The sequence below is a fragment of the Mercenaria mercenaria genome, chromosome 2, assembly GCF_021730395.1.
Source record: "Mercenaria mercenaria strain notata chromosome 2, MADL_Memer_1, whole genome shotgun sequence".
NCBI classification, from domain to species: domain Eukaryota; kingdom Metazoa; phylum Mollusca; class Bivalvia; order Venerida; family Veneridae; genus Mercenaria; species Mercenaria mercenaria.
Window position 1 is genome coordinate 105,815,180 of NC_069362.1, and position 21,436 is coordinate 105,836,615.

The 21,436-nt window shown below is 37.0% G+C and overlaps 1 protein-coding gene across 1 annotated transcript in view; it reads left to right on the plus strand.

Annotated features, from left to right (window-relative positions):
* The window catches only part of LOC123564813 (protein FAM13A-like), a 109,566-nt gene that overhangs the window by 37,615 nt on the left and 50,515 nt on the right, over positions 1-21,436 (plus strand). The window contains exons 3-7 of the mRNA XM_053527603.1: positions 3,481-3,673; positions 5,868-6,077; positions 14,849-15,032; positions 16,203-16,326; positions 19,380-19,481. Of these exons, the coding sequence (XP_053383578.1) occupies positions 3,481-3,673; positions 5,868-6,077; positions 14,849-15,032; positions 16,203-16,326; positions 19,380-19,481 (813 nt within the window). The remainder of the gene's footprint in view (positions 1-3,480; positions 3,674-5,867; positions 6,078-14,848; positions 15,033-16,202; positions 16,327-19,379; positions 19,482-21,436) is intronic.

Sequence of the window (21,436 nt, forward strand, 5' to 3'; positions counted from 1 at the left end):
GTTGAAACTTCATAGGATGATTGGTCATGAAGAGTAGATGACCCCTATTGATTTTGGGGTCACTCCGTCAAAGGTCAAGGTCACAGGGGCCTGAACACTGAAAACCATTTCCGATCAATAACTAGAGAACCACTTGACCCAGAATGTTGAAACTTCATAGGATGATTGATCATGAAGAGTAGATGACCCCTATTGATTTTGGGATCACTCCGTCAAAGGTCAAGGTCACAGGGGCCTGAACATGGAAAACCATTTCCGATCAATAACTAGAGAACCACTTGACCCCGAATGTTGAAACTTCATAGGATGATTGGTCATGAAGAGTAGATGACCCCTATTGATTTTGGGGTCACTCCGTCAAAGGTCAAGGTCACAGGAGCCCGAACATTGAAAACCATTTCCAATCAATAACTAGAGAACCACTTGACCCAGAATGTTGAAACTTCATAGGATAATTGGTCATAAAGAGTAATTGACCCCTATTGATTTTGGGGTCACTCTGTGAAAGGTCAAGGTCACAGGGGTCCGAACATTGAAAACCATTTCAAGTCAGTAACTTGAGAACCACTTGACCCAGAATGATGAAACTTCATAGGATGATTGGTCATGCAGAGTAGATGACCCCTAACGATTTTGGGGTCACTCTGTTAAAGGTCAAGGTCACAGTGGCCTGTTTATGTAAAATCATTTTTGGAAATAACTTGAGAACCACTTGACCTACAATGTTGAAACTTAATAGGATGATTGGACATGCAGAGTAGATGACCCCTATTTATTTTGAGGTCACTTGATCAAAGGTCAAGGTCACAGGAGCCTGAACAGTGACTTGAGAACCACTAGGCCAAGAGTGTTGAAATTTAGCGGGATGACTGGACATGCCAAGTAGATGATCCCTATTGCAGCCAACCATCAGTGTCTCTTTGATTTTTGCTCCTGACCCCTATTGACTTCTTGTCTATAGGACTTTGCATTGGGGGAGACATGCGCTTTTTTACAAAAGCATTTTCTAGTTTACTAATATTTGGAAACAGTTCATGAATGTTGCACTTGCACTCATCATGACAGTTGTACTGAAATCAGTTTTTTCAGGTTGTTTCTGGTTAAATCTGGATGAAACTGGTCCAGAAAAGTATAAATGATATAATTTATGTAAAAGTATAATTCTTGGAATCCGTACCACTAGCTAACGGATTTCCCACAAGATCATTTTTAACAGAAGTTGGCTTCTTAAACTATACACTGTTAAGATGTTATAGAATTGTTTATACATAATTGATGTTGTTTACAGTTTATGATTGATGTTCTAAAATCAAGTAATTAATTTCAAGTACTTGAATCAAGGGTGGGATTTTTCTTCAATGTAAAATGATGTATTACTCCTAATGTAAATAGTTGTTTTGATGTATTTAATTATATTTTTATAACCTGTTCTCCTTTGACAAGACAGTTATTACTTGCCTAATTTACATGCTGTTTATATATTATGTTATTGTAGAAATTGTAATTACAAATTGTAATTAATTACAATTGGTGGACATGATGAAATGAGCATCTCTCTGAAATTAATGCGTTCAAAACAGGAAAAGGTAGAACATTAAACTTTGATGTCATGATTACTCACATTACATCATGTTTACATTGTTATAGTAAAGCAATCAGCTATAGTAACATGTTTGTAGTAAATTTGTCATTGAGAAAACGGATTTAATAGTAATTAGTATTTAGTGTAAGGATAATTGGATAGGTAGTAAAATTTATAAAGATTGGAACCTAAATAATTAATTTCGGTATACAGGTATTGCCGTTTTATTGATTTGACAAAACTAGACTTTTGTGAAAGAAGATCTAAGCAAATAGGCAGATTCTTGCTGATGACTGCTCTTTTATTAAGTCTGTAGGTCTATAAGCAATGAAAATTGTAGTGGAATGATGTAGTGTTACTTTAAACTGTAACCATTAGCATATATTTTGTTCTGTTGAAAAAGAAAATAGAAATATAAGAGTAGCCGAGAATGATAAAATGTGTGTCACCGATAGTTACAGTGACCCATTAGAGAATCCTGTCAATTTCTTTACCTTACACTGATTGCCTGATTCTGTAAATATACACAAAGTGTTGTTTCAGCTGATCAGTTAAATAGTATAGTAGTCGCAACTTGACCGCGATGGTTGACCTTAGGCCGATTATTCATATTGGTTATTTCATTGTAGAAATATGGGGTGCTTAGGGTGGCCGTATATATTTATATGGAATGAGTTTGTATACAGCGTTTTACGTACACACATTTTCAATAATAGGTTGTGCCTTGTTATATATTATAATATAAAGGTCAACCATCAGGGTCAAGTTGCGTCCACTATAGCACTTTACCCTGCTGAATGTCTTAAATGAACTGGTCTGTGATTCAGTTTGGGCAGTACCACTTCAAAGGGGTGTTTAGTGAAAAAATTACTGATTGAATAGCAAACACTGCAGACCGTGATCAGCTTACACGGATGTGCAGGCTGATCTTAGTATGCACTGGTCGCAAAGGCAGAACCACTTGCTGCTCGCTGGCTAAAGGTTAAATGAAGTTGATATGAGTATTTATCAGTCTATGAATTCAGTCATGTGACTGCATTTAGACCAATGGAAAGGGTTATAAGAAACAAATTTGTCATTTGATATTTAATTTGGTTGAAAGTATTACCATTCTGTCAATGATCTTGTCAGTAAATATAATGTTTACATTTTTAGCTCACCTGAGCACAAAGTGCTCCAAGGTGAGCTTTTGTGATCACCCTGTGTCTGTCGTCCGTCGTCAGTCGTCCGTCGTCAACAATTTGACTGTTAACACTCTAGAGGTCACAATTTTGGCCCAATCTTAATGAAACTTGGTCAGAATGTTACCCTCAATAAAATCTTGGACGAGTTCAATACTGGGATATCTGGGGTCAAAAACTAGGTCATATGGTAAGGGGCAGAGTGACCCCTGGTTATGTTATGTGTAAGACCTATGGCAATAGCGTCATGGTCAGTGTCACACTTGCGGGTCTGATTATTACTTTTACACAAATGTTGATGTGTCACACACGAGATTTAGACCTTTAGGTCCAAAATCCCAATCACATTGTCAAGTACAGAAGAGTTTACCCTTATTTGGTTTACATTTCTCAAATGATTAGCTGATTACAACTTGAAGTGCAAAAAGTGTTATTTAACCCTTAGCCTGCTGGCGGCAAGTGGTTTTGCCTTTTTGACCAGTGCAGGCTGATCATGATCTGCACTGTTCACTGTTCAGTCAGAAAATTTTCATTGAACATCCCTTTGAATATTAAATCGTACTGCCCAAATTGAATAATAGGCCAGTCCATTTTAGAAATTTAGCAGGGTTAAGGTTAAAAACCAGTCCTGTAAACAAAAAAAAAGAAGAAAACCAGTAAACACTGAAATATCTGTATCATGAATATCTAATAAATGTCCGTCTTTTATATTTTCAGACCAGGGGACTACTCACCCCAAATGCCACAGTTGATAAATCAAAGAAAATGTTGAGCCCAGGCACTCGAAAAAAATTTGGTGGTGCAACAAGAACATTTAATGTACCGCTTATGGAGCTTGTGCAAAGAGCACCGCAAGGATATAAAGTGCCGTATATCGTAAAGAAGATCTGCACATACATAGAACATCACGGTAAGGGCAGAGTTTTAGTGTATATGCAGTACAGTATTACCTAGTTAATAATATTCCCATGAAGTGAAAATCTTTGTGACTAAAGCATTACAGTCAAACCTGTATTAAGCAGCCAGTCTAGGGAGCAGCATGGTCTGGCTACTTAAGGCTGGTGGCTGCTGAAGTTGATATTAGAACAAAGAAGTAGGTTTGTTAAGTAAGCTGACGGCTGCTTTAGGCAAGTGCTGCTTAAGACAGGTGGCCACAGAGGCAGTCCAGCTATATCAGTAAATAAATGTCAGTTTTCCTGATGGTGTTCGTTCTTTAAAGTGTAGATTGTATATTTTCTTTCACCCAGTTTTGATGAATGGTACCCAAAGAAAGTTTTATTTTTATTGTCGAGCCAGCTTGCGAAAGCGAAGACATAGTTGTCCAACTGGCTGTTCGGTGTATGTGCATGCGTGCGTCTGTGCGTACATCCGTCAGGATTAGTTTATCCGGACCATAACTTTCACATGCATGGAGCAATCTTTTTTATATTTGGCGTGAATGTAAACCTCAGTGAGACGGAGTGTCATGCGCAAACCCCAGGTTCCTATCAAAGGTCAAGGTCACAGAGGTCAAAGGTCAAATTCAATAATGACTGTCCGGAGCATTTCTTCATGCATGGAGGGATTTTGATGTAACTTGGCACAATTGTTCACCATCATGAGACGGAGTGTCATGCGCAAGACTCAGGCCCCTAGGTCTAAGGTCAAGGTCACACTTAGAGGTCAAAGGATACAAGAATGACAACTTTGTCCGGAGCATTTCTTCTTCATGCATGGAGGGATTTTGATGTAACTTGGCACAAATGTTTACCACCATGGGATGTAGTGTCATGCGCAAGAACCAGGTCATTAGGTCTAAGGTCAAGGTCACACTTAGAGGTCAAAGGTCAGATACAAGAATGACATTGTCCGGAGCATTTCTTTTTCATGCATAGAGGGATTTTGATGTAACTTGGCACAATTGTTCACCATCATGAGATGGAGTGTCATGCGCAAAAATCTAGAATTACTTCCCTTTGTTGTTACTATAAATAGTTTATATTGTAACTTTTTTTATTACTAGTCATAGGGAAAAATCAAGACCACTTTTCTGTAGTACAACATGCATGTTACATTCAATTTTGAGGTGTATTTCTCTACTGGTAAGGATTTTTGTGTGAACTTATTCTTTTTTTTTTTTTTTTTTTTTTTTAAGATTTACTTCCCTTTGTTGTTACTACAAATAACTTATATTGTAACTTTTTGCAATCTTTTTTTTATTTGGCATAAATGTTTGCCTCAATGAGTCAATGAGACAGAGTGTCGTGTGCAACTCCCAGTCCTTTTGACAGCTGACGGGCTCGACATGTTGCCCGTGGGCATCTAGTTCATATATTGGTTGAATTTTAGTAAAGAGATGTGTGTAAGTTTCTTAATAACCGCCACAATAGTTTCAATACTGTCCATAATGAATGTACAGTCTTAGGTATTTCAGTGACATAATGAGGAACGTTATGAACAGCTCTGGGTCGTTGCTGCAGACTTCCGGAAAGTTGTCGGTCCGACGGACATGACCGCAAAATTTTGACACGGTCTGCCGTTTTTTCACCCGGATGCGGTCCAACTGACCGGTATTTATTGTATCCCGAGAACCGCAATATCTTGGACAAAATGGCAACATTAAAAAAATACTGGTGCAGAATCCAGAAATTAATGAAAAAACATGCCTGCCGAATGTACAGAAAGCAGAAATGAGTTTGAAATGAAGATGTTCTGTCTTAGTATAAATGATAAATGGGGAAGATTCATGCCTAGCTTGTAAAACAGCGTGTTAAACTGGTAGTTTACTGAGGCTTTTTTGCTTCTGCATTACAAGTTCATTTTCGGTACGGTTGATTGTTTTTTTGGTCCGGCAGATTGCTAGATGTTGCCGGACCGAATGTCCAGCCATATTTCCCAACTTTACGAAAGTCTGTGCTGTGAAAGAATGGATTACTTTCCAGCTTGCCCCCAAAGTTCCTTGTAACCATTTAACAATTATAGAAACTTATCTGAAGGAGTTTTTTTATCCAGGTTTATGTATGTAAGTTGTAAGTTATTTGCAAACATCCAGTGAGTACCAGTCACAGGAAACTATCTTCCAATGTATACAGTGGTTTTAACTGTTAACAATTTGTCATTTTCAGGACTTGAACATGAAGGTATATTTAGAGTGAATGGAAGTCAGCGTGTAGTGGAGAAAATGAGGGCGAGCTTTGACCTTCATGGTGATGCTAACTTTGAGGAGGATCATGATGTTATGGCAGTTGCAGGGCTTCTTAAACTCTTCCTGCGTGAGCTGCCAGAATCCTGTATCCCAGAACACCTGACTAAAAAATTTGTTATTGTTCAAGAAGGTAGGGAAAATCTTTGCCTCATAAATTGGGTTGTGGTAGTGATCAGTAGATACAGTTTTACCCACTCTGCCAAGAGACGCTGTGGTTTAATCTTGTTCGACATAATTATGAAATCAATACAAGATACCAGGTAATAAAACTGAGTTTGCAGGCCAGCCTCAAAACTCCACATCTGATTGGTTGATTCTTAATCTTGAAATTAACCAATGGAAAGATTGCATTCTGAGACTGATCTGCATAGTCAGTTTTATAAACTTGGAGTCCGGATTTATCCAGGAAATGGGTTAGAGAATCATTTACATAATCTTAGGCCATTTTTAGCTTGACTATTCGAAGAATAGGGGAGCTATCCTACTTGCCCTGGCGTCAGCGTTAGCGTGAGCTTGAGCATCACACGAATGTTAAAGTTTGCGTACTACCCCAAATATTTTCAAAGTCCATTGAGATATTGCTTTCATATTTTGCATACTTGTTTACCATCATGACCCCAGTCTGTAAACAGGAGCAGACAACTCTATCAAGCATTTTGACTGAATTATGGCCCCTTTTCTACTTAGAATATGCTTATTGTAATGTTAAAGTTTTACTCATAGCTTATATTATACTATCAAGCACTGAGAATAGTCGAGCGCACTGTCCACTGACAGCTCTTGTTATATATTCTTAAGGGAGGGTATTATGCTATGACGCCGGTGTCCATTTGTATTTCAATTAGAAATTTCGTGTCCGCTCTGTAACTTGACACCACATCGAGACAATGTTTTGGATGGCTCGCTTCAGGGTTAAGGTCACACTTAGGGGTCAAAGGTCATATGACTTTGTTTCATGTTGGCTCTGTAACTCTTGAACTTCATGAAGGATTTTAAAGAAACTTAGAAGTTTAGCACAAATGTTAACCACATCGAGATGATATGCAGGGCCATGTTTTTGGTTGGCTCGCTTCAAAGTCAAGGTCACACTTAGGGGTCAAAGGTCATACCTTCGGGCGTATATTGCTTGGCATTGCAATGCTCTTGTTATATGCTTTTATAAATGGGACTTATTATGTGAACACCTGCAGTGTCGTCCATGAAAGTTTTCTGATCTTTTACTTGAGCAGTTCTTTTCCAGTGTTCATCAAACTGGTCACAATGGTTATGCGCAAAGTGTCTCAGCCAAGTTTGATAACCAGCTAGATCTCCTAGATCTCTGGAGTTATGGTTCATGAATTACTCAAATATTGCGAAAATTGACTGCGTTCTTATCCAATTTTCACCAAACTGGGTCACTGTTCTAATGGATATAATATGTCAGCCAAATTCAATAACCATCTGGATTGTCCGAGTGGCTTTATAATTATGACCGTTTAATTACTTAAGATTTCAAAACAATAACAGCGTCCATGTAATGGTATTAGCATTTCTGGGATGCTGCTTATCCAGTGTTCACCAAACTTAGTCACAATATTTATAATCCATTATCTTTGCCAAGTTTGATAACCTGATCTTTGCTTTTGAGTTATGGCACTTGAATAAGCCTAAATTTAAAATTACTTTTGTACTAAGAGTACTTTAAAAGTTAACAGTAATTTGCTGTACTAGTAATTTGATGTATGTTGTGACAGGTTGGCACTGTATTGGTATTGAATTGAAGCAAAAATGAATTAACTACTGATGTCTACTTTGTTGTCTATTTGTGTTTTGTTAACATTTTCAAGAACTGTAATTGATAAATAATTGTGTTCAATAATTGCCAACAAATATTTTTTGTCTGGCTTTCTAGATAAAGTTGTCCATTATTTACACGGAATCAGACAACACATTCAGTAAGAGATAGATTTTCACCCCTGGAATCTGTATAATATGAGAAGACAGTTCTTGGCACACTGTAAAATAATGAGCAATTACAGTTATAAGAATTCTTTGTTGCAAATTGTTATATAAAATGAGACATAATGTTTTTAGGTCAGCTGAACTTTTCGTATAGATGGATGGTGTTGGGTACAGTGTCTATCCTCCACAATTTACATAAACATCTTCTGTCAAACTACTGGTCAGAATTACACCAAACTTAGTCTGTAGCATCCTGTCAAGGCCCTTCCTCAGTTTCATTCAAATGGTTAAGGGCCAGTTTGAGATAAAAATAGGAAAACCTTTTAATGACTCTTGATGGATCTTCATCAAACTTGGTCTGTAGTATCATTGAAATGTCCTCTCCTAAATTCAGCTCTTATTGTAAGGTGATCTCTCAAGTTTATTCAAATGGGGGCATGTGGCCCCATTTAGGGGCCTCTAGAGCTTATACAGAAATACTTTTGAGGACTTTTCTCATGAACTGCTTAATGGATCTTCATCAGACTTTGGTCTGTAACATCGTTTATAAGGTACTCAGCAAATTTTGTTGAATGGGAATATTTGGCCCCTTTTACAGGCCACTGGAGTTAAAATTAGTTTTAAAAAAGCTTAAAATGAATTTTCATGAACTGCTTGATGGATCTAAATCAAACTTGGCTTCTAGAATCATTGTAAGATCCTATCCCAGTTTTGTTCAAATAGGGACACTTGGCCTTTTAGGGAATACTAGAGTGAAAAATAGAAATGCTTTTAAACAATTTTTGTCGAGCCCGCTTGAGGATGCGAAGACATAGTTATCCAAATGGCAGTTCGGTGTATGTGCGTGTGTCCGTCCGGATTTGTTTGTCCAGACTATAACTTTGACATGCATGGAGCAATATATTTGGCATGAATGTTTAACTCAGTGAGACAGAATGTTATGCGCAAACCCTAGGTTCCTATCTCAAAGGTCAAGGTCAAAGTTGGAGGTCAAAGGTCATGTAAGATCTTGTCCGGCCCATAACTTTGACATGCATTGAGGAATCTTGTTTATATTTGGCATAAATGTTAACTTCAGTGAGACAGAATGTCATGCGCAAACCCAAGGTTCCTGTCTCAAAGGTCAAGGTCACAGTTGGAGGTCAAAGGTCATTTCAGTTCTTGTCCGGCCATGGCCCATAACTTTGACATGCATTGAGGAATCTTGTTTATATTTATGTCTCCCCCAGGAGACATATTGTTTTTGCCCTGTCCGTCCGTCCGTCTGTCGTCCGTCCTTCCGTCCGTCCGTCCGTCCGTACGTCACACTTCATTTCCGAGCAATAACTGGAGAACCATTTGACCTAGAACCTTCAAACTTCATAGGGTTGTAGGGCTGCTGGAGTAGACGACCCCTATTGATTTTGGGGTCACTCCTTCAAAGGTCAAGGTCACAGGGGCCTGAACATTGAAAACCATTTCCGATCAATAACTAGAGAACCACTTGACCCAGAATGTTGAAACTTCATAGGATGGTTGGTCATGAAGAGTAGATGACCCCTATTGATTTTGGGGTCACTCCGTCAAAGGTCAAGGTCACAGGGGCCTGAACATTGAAAACCATTTCCGATCAATAACTAGAGAACCACTTGACCCAGAATGTTGAAACTTCATAGGATGATTGGTCATGAAGATTAGATGACCCCTATTGATTTTGGGGTCACTCCGTCAAAGGTCAAGGTCACAGGGGCCTGAACATTGAAAACCATTTCCGATCAATAACTAGAGAACCACTTGACCCAGAATGTTGAAACTTCATAGGATGATTGGTCATGAAGAGTAGATGACCCCTTTTGATTTTGGGGTCACTCCATCAAAGGTCAAGGTCATTGGGGTCTGAACATGGAAAACCATTTCCAATCAATAACTAGAGAACCACCTGACCCAGAATGTTGAAACTTCATAGGATGATTGTACATGCAAAGTAGATGACCCCTATCGATTTTGGGGTCACTCCATTAAAGGCCAAGGTCACTGGGGCCTGAACATTGAAAACCATTTCCGGTCAGTAACTTGAGAACCACTTGACCCAGAATGTTGAAACTTAATAGGATGATTGGTCATGCAGAGTAGATGACCCCTAACGATTTCAGGGTCACTCTGTTAAAGGTCAAGGTCACAAGGGCCCGAACATTGAAAACCATTTCCGGTCAATAACTTGAGAACCACTTGACCCAGAATGTTGAAACTTCATAGGATGATTGAACATGCAGAGTAGATGACTCCAATTGATTTTGGGGTCAGTCTATTAAAGGTCAAGGTCACAGTGGCCTGTTCATGTAAAATCATTTTTTGGAAATAACTTGAGAACCACTTGACCTACAATGTTGAAATTTAATAGGATGATTGGACATGCAGAGTAGATGACCCCTATTTATTTTGAGGTCACTTGATCAAAGGTCAAGGTCACAGGAGCCTGAACAGTGACTTGAGAACCACTAGGCCAAGAGTGTTGAAATTTAGCGGGATGACTGGACATGCCAAGTAGATGATCCCTATTGCAGCCAACCATTAGTGTCTCTTTGACTTTCGCTCCTGACCCCTATTGACTTCTTGCCTATAGGACTTTGCATTGGGGGAGACATGCGCTTTTTTAGCTCACCTGTCACAAAGTGACAAGGTGAGCTTTTGTGATCGCGCGGTGTCCATCGTCCGTCCGTGCGTGCGTCCGTAAACTTTTGCTTGTGACCACTCTAGAGGTCACATTTTTCATGGAATCTTTATGAAAGTTGGTCAGAATGTTCATCTTGATGATATCTAGGTCAAGTTCGAAACTTGGTCACGTGCTGTCAAAATCTAGGTCAGTAGGTCTAAAAATAGAAAAACCTTGTGACCTCTCTAGAGGCCATATATTTCACAAGATCTTCATGAAAATTGGTCTGAATGTTCATCTTGATGATATCTAGGTCAAGTTCGAAACTGGGTCACGTGGGGTCAAAAACTAGGTCAGTAGGTCTAAAAATAGAAAAACCTTGTGACCCCTCTAGAGGCCATATTTCTCAATGGATCTTCATGAAAATTGGTCAGAATGTTCATCTTGATGATATCTAGGTCAAGTTCGAAACTAGGTCACATGGGGTTTAAAACTAGGTCAGTAGATCTAAAAATAGAAAAACCTTGTGACCTCTCTAGAGGCCATATTTTTCATGAGATCTTCATGAATATTGGTCAGAATGTTTACCTTGATGATATCTAGGTCAAGTTCGAAACTGGGTCACGTAGGGTCAAAAACTAGGTCATTATGTCTAAAAATAGAAAAACCTTGTGACCTCTCTAGAGGCCATATTTCTCAATGGATCTTCATGAAAATTGGTCATAATGTTCATCTTGATGATATCTAGGTCAAGTTTGAAACTAGGTCACTCGGGGTTTAAAACTAGGTCAGTAGATCTAAAAATAGAAAAACCTTGTGACCTCTCTAGAGGCCATATTTTTCATGAGATCTTCATGAATATTGGTCAGAATGTTTACCTTGATGATATCTAGGTCAAGTTCGAAACTGGGTCACGTAGGGTCAAAAACTAGGTCATTAGGTCTAAAAATAGAAAAACCTTGTGACCTCTCTAGAGGCCATATTTCTCAATGGATCTTCATGAAAATTGGTCAGAATGTTCATCTTGATGATGTCTAGGTCAAGTTCAAAACTGGGTCACGTTGGGTTAAAAACTAGGTCAGTAGATCTAACAATAGAAAAACCTTGTGACCTCTCTAGAGGCCATATTTTTCATGAGATCTTCATGAATATTGGTCAGAATGTTCACCTTGATGATATCTAGGTCAAGTTCGAAACTGGGTCATGTGGGGTCAAAATCTAGGTCAGTAGATCTAAAAATAGAAAAACCTTGTGACCTCTCTAGAGGCCATATTTCTCAATGGATCTTCATGAAAATTGGTCAGAATGTTCACCTTGATGATATCTAGGTCAAGTTCGAAACTGGGTCACGTGCGGTCAAAAACTAGGTCAGTAGGTCTAAAAATAGGAAAACCTTGTGACCTCTCTAGAGGCCATATTTTTCAATGGATCTTCATGAAAATTGGTCAGAATGTTCATCTTGATGATATCTAGATCAAGTTCGAAACTGGGTCACGTTGGGTTAAAAACTAGGTCAGTAGATCTAAAAATAGAAAAACCTTGTGACCTCTCTAGAGGCCATATTTTTCATGAGATCTTCATGAATATTGGTCAGAATGTTCATCTTGATGATATCTAAGTCAAGTTCGAAACTGGGTCACGTGGGGTCAAAAACTAGGTCAGTAGGTCTAAAAGTAGAAAAAACCTTGTGACCTCTCTAGAGGCCATATTTCTCAATGGATCTTCATGAAAATTGGTGAGAATGTTCAGCTTGATGATATCTAGGTCAGGTTCGTAACTGGGTCATGTGCGGTCAAAAACTAGGTCAGTAGGTCGAAAAATAGAAAAACCTTGTGACCTCTCTAGAGGCCATATTATTCACGAGATCTTCATGAAAATTGGTGAGAATGTTCACCTTGATGATATCTAGGTCAAGTTTAAAAGTGGGTCACGTGCCTTCAAAAACTAGGTCATTAGGTCAAATAATAGAAAAACCTTGTGACCTCTCTAGAGGCCATATTTTTCAATGGATCTTCATGAAAATTGGTCAGAATTTTTTATCTTGATGATATCTAGGTCACATGTGCTCAAAAACTAGGTCACTATGTCAAATAATAGAAATAACGACGTCATACTCAGTTGAACACTGGGTCATGTGGGGATAGGTGAGCGATTCAGGACCATCATGGTCCTCTTGTTACAAAAGCATTTTCTCGTTGGCAACTGTTAATGTTCAACTCAATGAGGCGGACTCTATCTCAAAGGTCTAGGTCACAGTTAGGGGTCAAAGGGTGGGCTTGACATGTTGCCCATGGGCATCTAGTTCTCATGAACTGCTTGATGGATCTTACACCCTCTAATTTTTCTCAGACTTACTTATATAACAGTAACTTGATAAACATTTTCAGATAACCAATAGCATTGTCCTTCCGGTAGCTCTTGTTGGATTTATTATAATTTTCATCATAATCCAGCATTACTACTGTGATTCCACTGAAATGTCTGTTTTGCTGCAATCTAAGCTAATAAAATATTAAAGGTAATCAAAGAAAAATTGTGATAGCTCTTTTCTGGTAACGTGATTAATGTAGGCTCAGGTTTTGTTTTCAGGGAAGCCAACAACAGATTGTTCCAGACAAATAACAAGCTTTTTTCACAATCAAGCGAAAATAAATTAGAATAATCTAAACTAAAACAACATCATTAGTGCTAACAAGGTTTTCAACAACAAGGCCAATCTCTGTCTGAGATCATTTTGTTCCGCACCTCTCTTTACTGTGACAAGATATTGGCAATTATTTGTGGGAAATAAGTTTAAGATAGTACACAGAATGAGGCACTTTTGTGAAATGAGTTAAGGTGGTATGCCCCTAATAATTTCCATTCGATTACGTTATGTTATAGAATGTGAAGAAAGTACTTGAAAATGCCTTGAAATAGAATTTTGCCTCTAACGTTCAGTAAGAACCACTTTAAAGACAGTTTTGGATTGGCAAGTTGTTTTGGTGAAAATAAACAATAGCAAGTGTTTCTCAATCAACAGTGACAGAAGTAGTTGTGATAAATGGCACTAGAACGCGATATAAGCATATTTTGCATGATTACAACATATTTTGCTGAGTGTTATGTCTGATATATGACCATTTCTCTATCAAAGTAATCAAGTCTTTGATGAGGAAATACAATTTACAGACAAATGTTACTTATTTATTGAATTTTTGAAATTTGTCTGCAAGTAGATAAAGATACATGATCATTTATTGTCTAGAAAGGGAGAAAAAACTGTTTTTAGTCTATGAAGCGCAAGCTTTGCTTGATTATTTCCGTGTTTGCATTCATTGAAGAGCAGGCTGTGCTTGATTATTTCCGTGTTTGATTCATTGAAGGGCCTGCTGTGCTTGATTATTTCCGTGTTTGCATTCATTGAAGTGCAGGCTGTGCTTGATTATTTCCATGTTTGCATTCATTGAAGCGCAGGCTGTGCTTGATTATTTCCGTGTTTGCATTTTTTCTTACAAGCTATTTGGAAAATGTAGGAAGCTGAAAGATATTTTGGCAACAATGAAATGATTTTCATTGCATCTATTCCAAATATTTTTTTTCAGATTACAATACTTGAAAAAGTCATGAGTTTTGTTTGCCATTTATATTTTGGTAAAATGCCATTTTCAGTTGTATTTTAGTTCAGTATTTCCACTAAGAATTACCAACTTCTTCATATGCAACAGGGATCTGTTTGTGGTGTAATTGCCACCAAGGAAATGTTGTCATCTTAGTGCAGAACTATTTTATCAGCTTCTTTAACTTTATACAGTTAAGAAAGTTTAATCTTTAGTCATTGAGACTGGGGGATTGGACGGCGAACTTTAAGATTGGTCTTTCTTAGCCTTCTGTCATTTTTGGGCCTGAATGATGCCACAGTATGTGATCATTGTCACAAAGTGAGACACTTCATTGAAACTGAGGGGGCCTCTATGGCCAAGTGACTTCAAATCATTTGCCCCTCATTAATGTGGGTTCAAGCCTCACTTGGGGTGTTGAATTCTTCATGTGAAGAAGCCATCCAGCTGGCTAACAGAAGGTCGGTGGTTCTACCCAGGTGCACGCTCGTGATGAAATAATGCACGGAGGGGCACCTGGGGTTTCCTCCACCATAAAAGCTGGAAAGTCGCCATATGAGCCATTAAACCCAACAAAATGAATAAGTCATTGAAACTGAGGTGAAAACTCAATGCTGTTATAAATTCATTCTGGCCTTACTGAGATTGCCTTATGAATGGCAGTCTCTATCTATTATTGAAGTGGCTTATTTGAACAGTTTACATTTCAATAAATTTTTTTACTTGCAGAAAATCAACGGAATGCTAAAGAGTGTGTATCCCAGTTGAAAGTGTTGTTGAAAGAGTTGCCAGAGGAACATTACGACCTCCTGAAACACGTCATCCGGTTCCTGGTCATTGTATCTTGTAATGAAGGGGAGAACAAGATGAGCCCTATGGCTTTGGCTATTGTGTTTGGACCCAATCTTTTCAGGTTTGTGTCTCCTGTAAATATGTACATGGCTACTCTGTTCATTACTTGTGACATTACTATAACATCCTGAACATTATAGATACTTGAAAATTCACAATATGTCAAATTCAATTTAATTCATATTCATTTAAGTGTAAGATCATAATTTATGAAGATTACATATAAAATAGAGATATAAGTACATCAACACATAATGATGAAAAACATGCAAAGAAACAGTAGTAATTTAAAGAAAAATAAGTATGATCCTATGAGTTAAAAATAGGTATGATCTTATGAGTTGGGATAACCTATCAAAGCAACATAAATGCATATATTGCCAATGGGGGTCCCATAATTCCAGACAGACAGTATTTTCAGGCATTGCACATGAACAGAGTTGTAGCATTGTAACTTATTGTAAAGAAACTAGGATAGTTTCCTATACCATGCAAATGAATTTTACAAAATGCGATACACCCTTATGCAATAGTTACACATTTTTATAGCTTAAAGCATTTGAGCCATGAGAAAATCAACATAGTGGCTTTGCAACCAGCATAGATCCAGCCCAGCCTGTGCATCCGCGCAGTCTGATCAGGATCCATGCTGTTCGCTAATGGTTTCTCTAATTGCAATAGGGTTTGAAAGCCAACAGCATGGATCCTGACCAGACTGCGCGGACGTGCAGGCTGGTCTGGATCCATGCTGGTCGCAAATGCACTATGTTGGTTTTCTCATGGAACGGCTCATTTATTGAGTGGTAGAGCTACTTGTTTGTAGACAAATAGCACCAGGGTTATTGACCTTGACTAAGACAAAATGGTCACATTTGTATTGATAGTACATTGGGGCTACGTTCCTTGAGCAGCAATCTTCAGGAACATAACCGGGCTTCTGCGGGTCAGTGGTAAAGGTCCCTGTCTTAAAATGACTTCCCCATCATGGCTGTGGGTTTTGAGCCCTGCATGAGTCATCTTGTTACGCAGTCATCCCGCTGGCTCAGGGAAGGTTCAAGTTTTACCCAGGGGCTGACAGGTTTTTGGAATCATGCCCAGAGGAGAAACTGGGGTCTTCCTCCATTATTTAAGCTGGAAAGTCACCGTAAGACCTGAGCTGTGTTGGTGTGAATTAAGACATAAGAACATATTATCCATAACTGATATTGTTATCGTAATTTTCTATTTATAGATGTGGTAAAGGCTTTGTGGCCTTAAAGGACCAGGGCTCCACCAACCAGATTGTGTACAGGTTCATAGTGGAATACAACAGTTTGTTTAAAGAAGCCACAGAAGACCCACCAGCCGTTTACTGGGTAAGTTTATCAGTCTTGTCACTAGGTACATATAGGATGGTATGCCATATCTCGGGGTTGGGAATGTTTTGAGGATGGGTTGCCAAACCTGTGGAATGCAAAGCTTGACATGTATTTTGATTCATGGTTCTGTATATCTTTGGATGAAAACTTTCTTAAAGTCTTCTTTGTTTAATAGGAAAATGAATTGGATCATGTTAGAATGCAGTATAAAGATATTCCTGTGATGTTTTGAATAATTTATATTTGTTGCATACAGATTTGTGTGTCCTTGTATTGTCTCTTTAGTCAATTTATCATTTTGTAGAAGCACAGTTTCTTTTTGTTTTGTGGCCTTTTCTGTTTAGAATACAAATCATTCCAGTAATTTAATAGACAGAAAGATTGCAACCTTAAAACCTGATAAATGAATGTGCCTACACAAAGTGCACATTGATTGATGCAACAAGTGTAGAAGAAATATAGAGGTAGACAGTGACACACATTTAAAGAGAAATTTTGTGAATGCATCATTTTTCATTTCACATGGGAAAGGAAAACATGCATCAACTTTATTTAAAATGCAGTTTAGTCCTTTACTTAGCAAATATGTGCACAAGTTACTCTAATATGTGAATATTACATTTGCTTTCATGTGCTTCTTATTTATACTTGCATACATGTATGATTGAAAAAGGATATGAGCCGCACCATGAGAAAACCAACATAGTGCATTTGCGACCAGCATGGATCCAGACCAGCCTGCACGTCCGCGCAGTCTGATCAGGATTCATACTGTTCGCTTTCAAACCCTATTGCAATTAGAGAAACCGTTAGCAAACAGCATGGATCCTGACCATAATGTGCAGGCTGGGCTGGATCCATGCTGGTCGCAGATGCACTATGTTGGTTTTCTCGTGGTGCGGCACATATTATTATAATAGAAACAGAAACTAAACATTTATTTGTACTTCACAGTCATGTTTTCACATAAATTATATTCTCACATTTAGTTTATAGACTGCACACACTTGCATCTACTTGAAAAGCTTGTAATCTTTGACAAGAGATGCATTTTAATACTGCGTAAAATGCATACTTAACCTTGTTTGTCGATAATTTACACTGCTTTACTTACCGGATCTTACCACAGCAGTAACAACAATTTAAAAACTGGTCGATTTTGAATTAGTTTTATAATTTCCTTAAGATATTTGTGTTATTTTTAAATATTCACTGAAAAATGCCGAGTACTATTACTCAGTATTTTATACTATAATTAGAGTTACAGCTTTTATTCAGTGTTAAATTTTGACAGGTAATGAATTATCCTTAGTATTTTTTAGACCAGTCAGATTGAAGACCCAGTCTTTCAGTCGGTGGTTGTGTGGGTGAACTGGAAACCAGACATTTTGTCAAAACAGCACCTACTAAGCAGTGTATTCACAAAAAATTAGCTGAATTTTTACAGCTTTTGTTACATTTAGTCAGAAATAAATCGGAACAAGGCAGTTATATTGGTAACTTAAACACTAAAATACTGCTATTAAACCAAAGCATTTAAAAAAAATTTCTGGGCTGACAGCACTTTAAAAAATACCGACCTAATTTCGAAAGTACTTTTGCAAAGATTACCTTACCCTTAAGGACTTGATCAGCTAAACAACTAGGAGGGAAAGGTTTTTAAGTAGTCAATGTAACAAGGAGAGATTTATAACCAAACTTAGAAAGTTGTTTTTTTATGATTTGAGAGGATATCAGGTTGTTTACAAGGAAGTAGATTCTTATATTTGATAGTTTAATAAGATAAAAAATGTAAATAAAATTTTATCTGATAAATAAGATAAGTTGTTAAGTGTTGTTTCTTTTACTGTGAAGTTATTGATATTTTGGAAAGAAAATTCATGTATATACCATGACACACAACCGTATATCTCCAATTAAGGACCCCCTTTGAAATACCCATCTCCGTATTTCTAAGAATTAAAGTCTAGCCAGTCTTGAGAAAAACCCCCAGATAATTTCAAAACAATGTCCTTGCAAATCCAACTTCAAAACATAAGTTATCATTCAGATAAAGTTTTCTGGTAAAAGATGAATTGAAAATAGTAAATTATTAGAATTACATGAAAATCTGAAAAGTCGCCACAAGCTCAGAAAATGACTGACAACAAAAACGAACAAATCTAATGAGCAGTGTTGAAGAGATAGGGGATGGTATTAATTACTTCCACTGATAGCTACAGTTTGTGTCAGTGGTCCAACATATGTCAGAAGTTCAGAGTTTTTTGGTTATTAAGGACTTATTTTTTGCTAATGACTTCACAGTAATATGTTTTGTTTGTGGTGAATCGGGTGATTTATACGTAGACTAGAAGCTTTTTGTGTGAGACTAGTCATTAATACAGAATTAAGGAGAAGTGGTAAACACAATAGCAAAAAATGGAAATTTATTTCCCTGATGACAAAGGCTGTACCCTAATGGAAATTTATTGCTAAGAAGATAATGTCTATGTAGAGGCTGGCTAAATTACTTTGCAGCTAAGATTATGATTATGTGCTACCTTCCTATTGTGTAGGGACTTTGCAGTTAATTAAGGAAGGAAATTGCAAAATCAGTATATATAATATTAATACCCCTAGATAAATGCAAGTGAACATTTTTCTTGGATGATTTATACTTCTGCTGGCTTGCATGATTAGTCAGATAAACTGGTATAAAGATTTACTGATTCTATCCCCCACAAAAAACCCTCAAAACACCTTTTGTGTCAGAGCATGCTAGAGTACCAGTAGAAATTTTATTTATTTTAACATCCTGTTTTAATTTCAAGAAATACTCCTGGGATGATTCTGTTTGCCTTCTTGCATATTATTAGACATTGTATTAAATTGGTACCAAAGTTTACTGATGATTTTGAAAAAGATGTTTCCCCTGAGGTTGCTAGGCAGTAATTTTGAAAATTTGAAAAAAATGTTTGATTTATGTAATGCTGACATAATCTACAATATTTTTTGTTAAACGGTAAATCTTCAGTACTAAGATAATAAACTTGTTTTGCATATCTAATTAGGAGAGGAAAAAGCACAATTTAGTCCCGCCCCGACCTCCCCCTCCCAAGTTTGCACCTGAGGAGATAGAGGTAAACTCGAAACCCACACCAGTGCCTAGGAAGGTAAGAAATGCTGCGTGGCTTTGGCTCCCTCTGTTTAACATTAGCACTAAATGTGTCAAGCACTTAATAGGTAAAAAAAAAAGCCTTGGGTTTTCTGTTAAGGTTCGCACATAACATTTTCATTGACATGCATTTGATTTTTTTCTCTAGTGAAAGAGCTGTTTTCCTTGGTATTCTGTAAAAGTTATAAGCTGCACTGTGAGTGGAATATTGCATTTTAAACAAAATTGATAAAAAGAACTATTATTGCAAAATAATTTAATCAAATAGTAATTTCAATTTTCTATGATCGTATAAATGATTAGAGACCATTGTTTTCTCATAGCTGACTCTAATTTGGCTTTAAGGATGTATGCTGCAGTTTTGGGTAAAAATTTCCCAATAATAGAATTTGTTAAAACTTTGTATATAAACACAGTGTCATGTTAGAAACAGAATTATGAAAAAAATCGAAGGTCACCATGCTTGTTCAGGAGTTACCTGCCCTTGAATATGCAAATTTGAAGAAAAATCCAGTTTTAAGGGCAGATAGAACCATAACAAGCCTGGTGACCTATGATTGTTTTTGCATTTTTCTGTTTCTAACACGAAACTGTGTTCATATACAAAGTATGCCCCATCTCATACAAGAAACTGCAACAAGTGCCTTTAATTCATTCATAATGTGATAAATGTTTCATACTTAAGCAAATTTTGAGGTAGATTTTTGTTCTTATATCATGTCACATGCAGGCATAATGTAGCATCTTTGCTTTAGATACTCTCTGCTTCTGAGTATGAGCCTTGCAGTGCATATACACCATATATCCTTTATAGTGTGCTTGAACCTTAACATGTACATCCAAAACTCTGTGAAAGTCCCTTAGTGTTGTTTATCACTTTCTCTTGATTTGTTTCTGTGCTATTTATATTGTTAACATTTACTAATATTACAAATGGAATGCTTTAGAAAAATAAGCTATTATATCCTTAGTATATAGGGGCTATATTGGAGTCACACTTGTCTGCCCATTAGTTTCTTTGTAAAGATAATTTCATATTAAGAAAAGAAGGAAATTATGGATGTTAAACTTTTTGAAAGCTTTTTTCTGTTTCACTCTTATACTTAGAATACAGTGTAGTTGATAATTTTATTAGTTTGTATTAACTGAAAATACAAGTCACAGGGTTTGTGTTTCAACAGTAATCATTTTCTCTCAGTAGATAATGAGTTTTTTTACCATATCAGTGCCATTTTCTTTATGACCTGAATTGATTATCAGGGTTAATTTATGTACAAAATATCAAACACTAAGCTTGGTACCCAATCATACCTTAAAATTATAGGTAACCATGGCAACAGGATGCTTAAAATATATTATACTTTGCCTTTTTAGTTTTGTCTTAAAAAATAATATAAATACCAAATTGGTGCAAATATCTCAAATGATTAAGAATCTGAAGTTGAAGCAAATATCTGATAGAAGATAGGTTGAGATTTAAGCAATTTTTTCCTAATATAAGTGGTATATTGAACCTTTTTATTTCATTGTCACTTATTTGGTGTACATAATACAGGACACATCACAGTTTAATGTAGAATTATGTACAAGGTGTCTTAAAGCCTTAATTTTGTTAGATAATCAAGTGCTGGGAGAAATTTCGTCTGAAACATTGAATTGTTTTATTGAATTGCAGTTTTTTTTGGTCTCATAATGAAGTTGCAGAATGATTTCCACGAAAATCAGGCAAGAATTTGAGTCATTAGATCAGACATTCACCGAAGAGAGAAATGCCAATTAGTGGAGTCAGAATTTTAAATGAGTACTGTAGGTTTGGAAATATTCTTCAGTTTTGTTTTCTCCTAAGTTCAGGTTATTACAGTCCTTAGAAAAGTGATGATACTTACAGTACAAATAAACCATAAAACAGTAGTTATTTTTGTTTTATTTAATAATCAAACACTGTTAATTAAT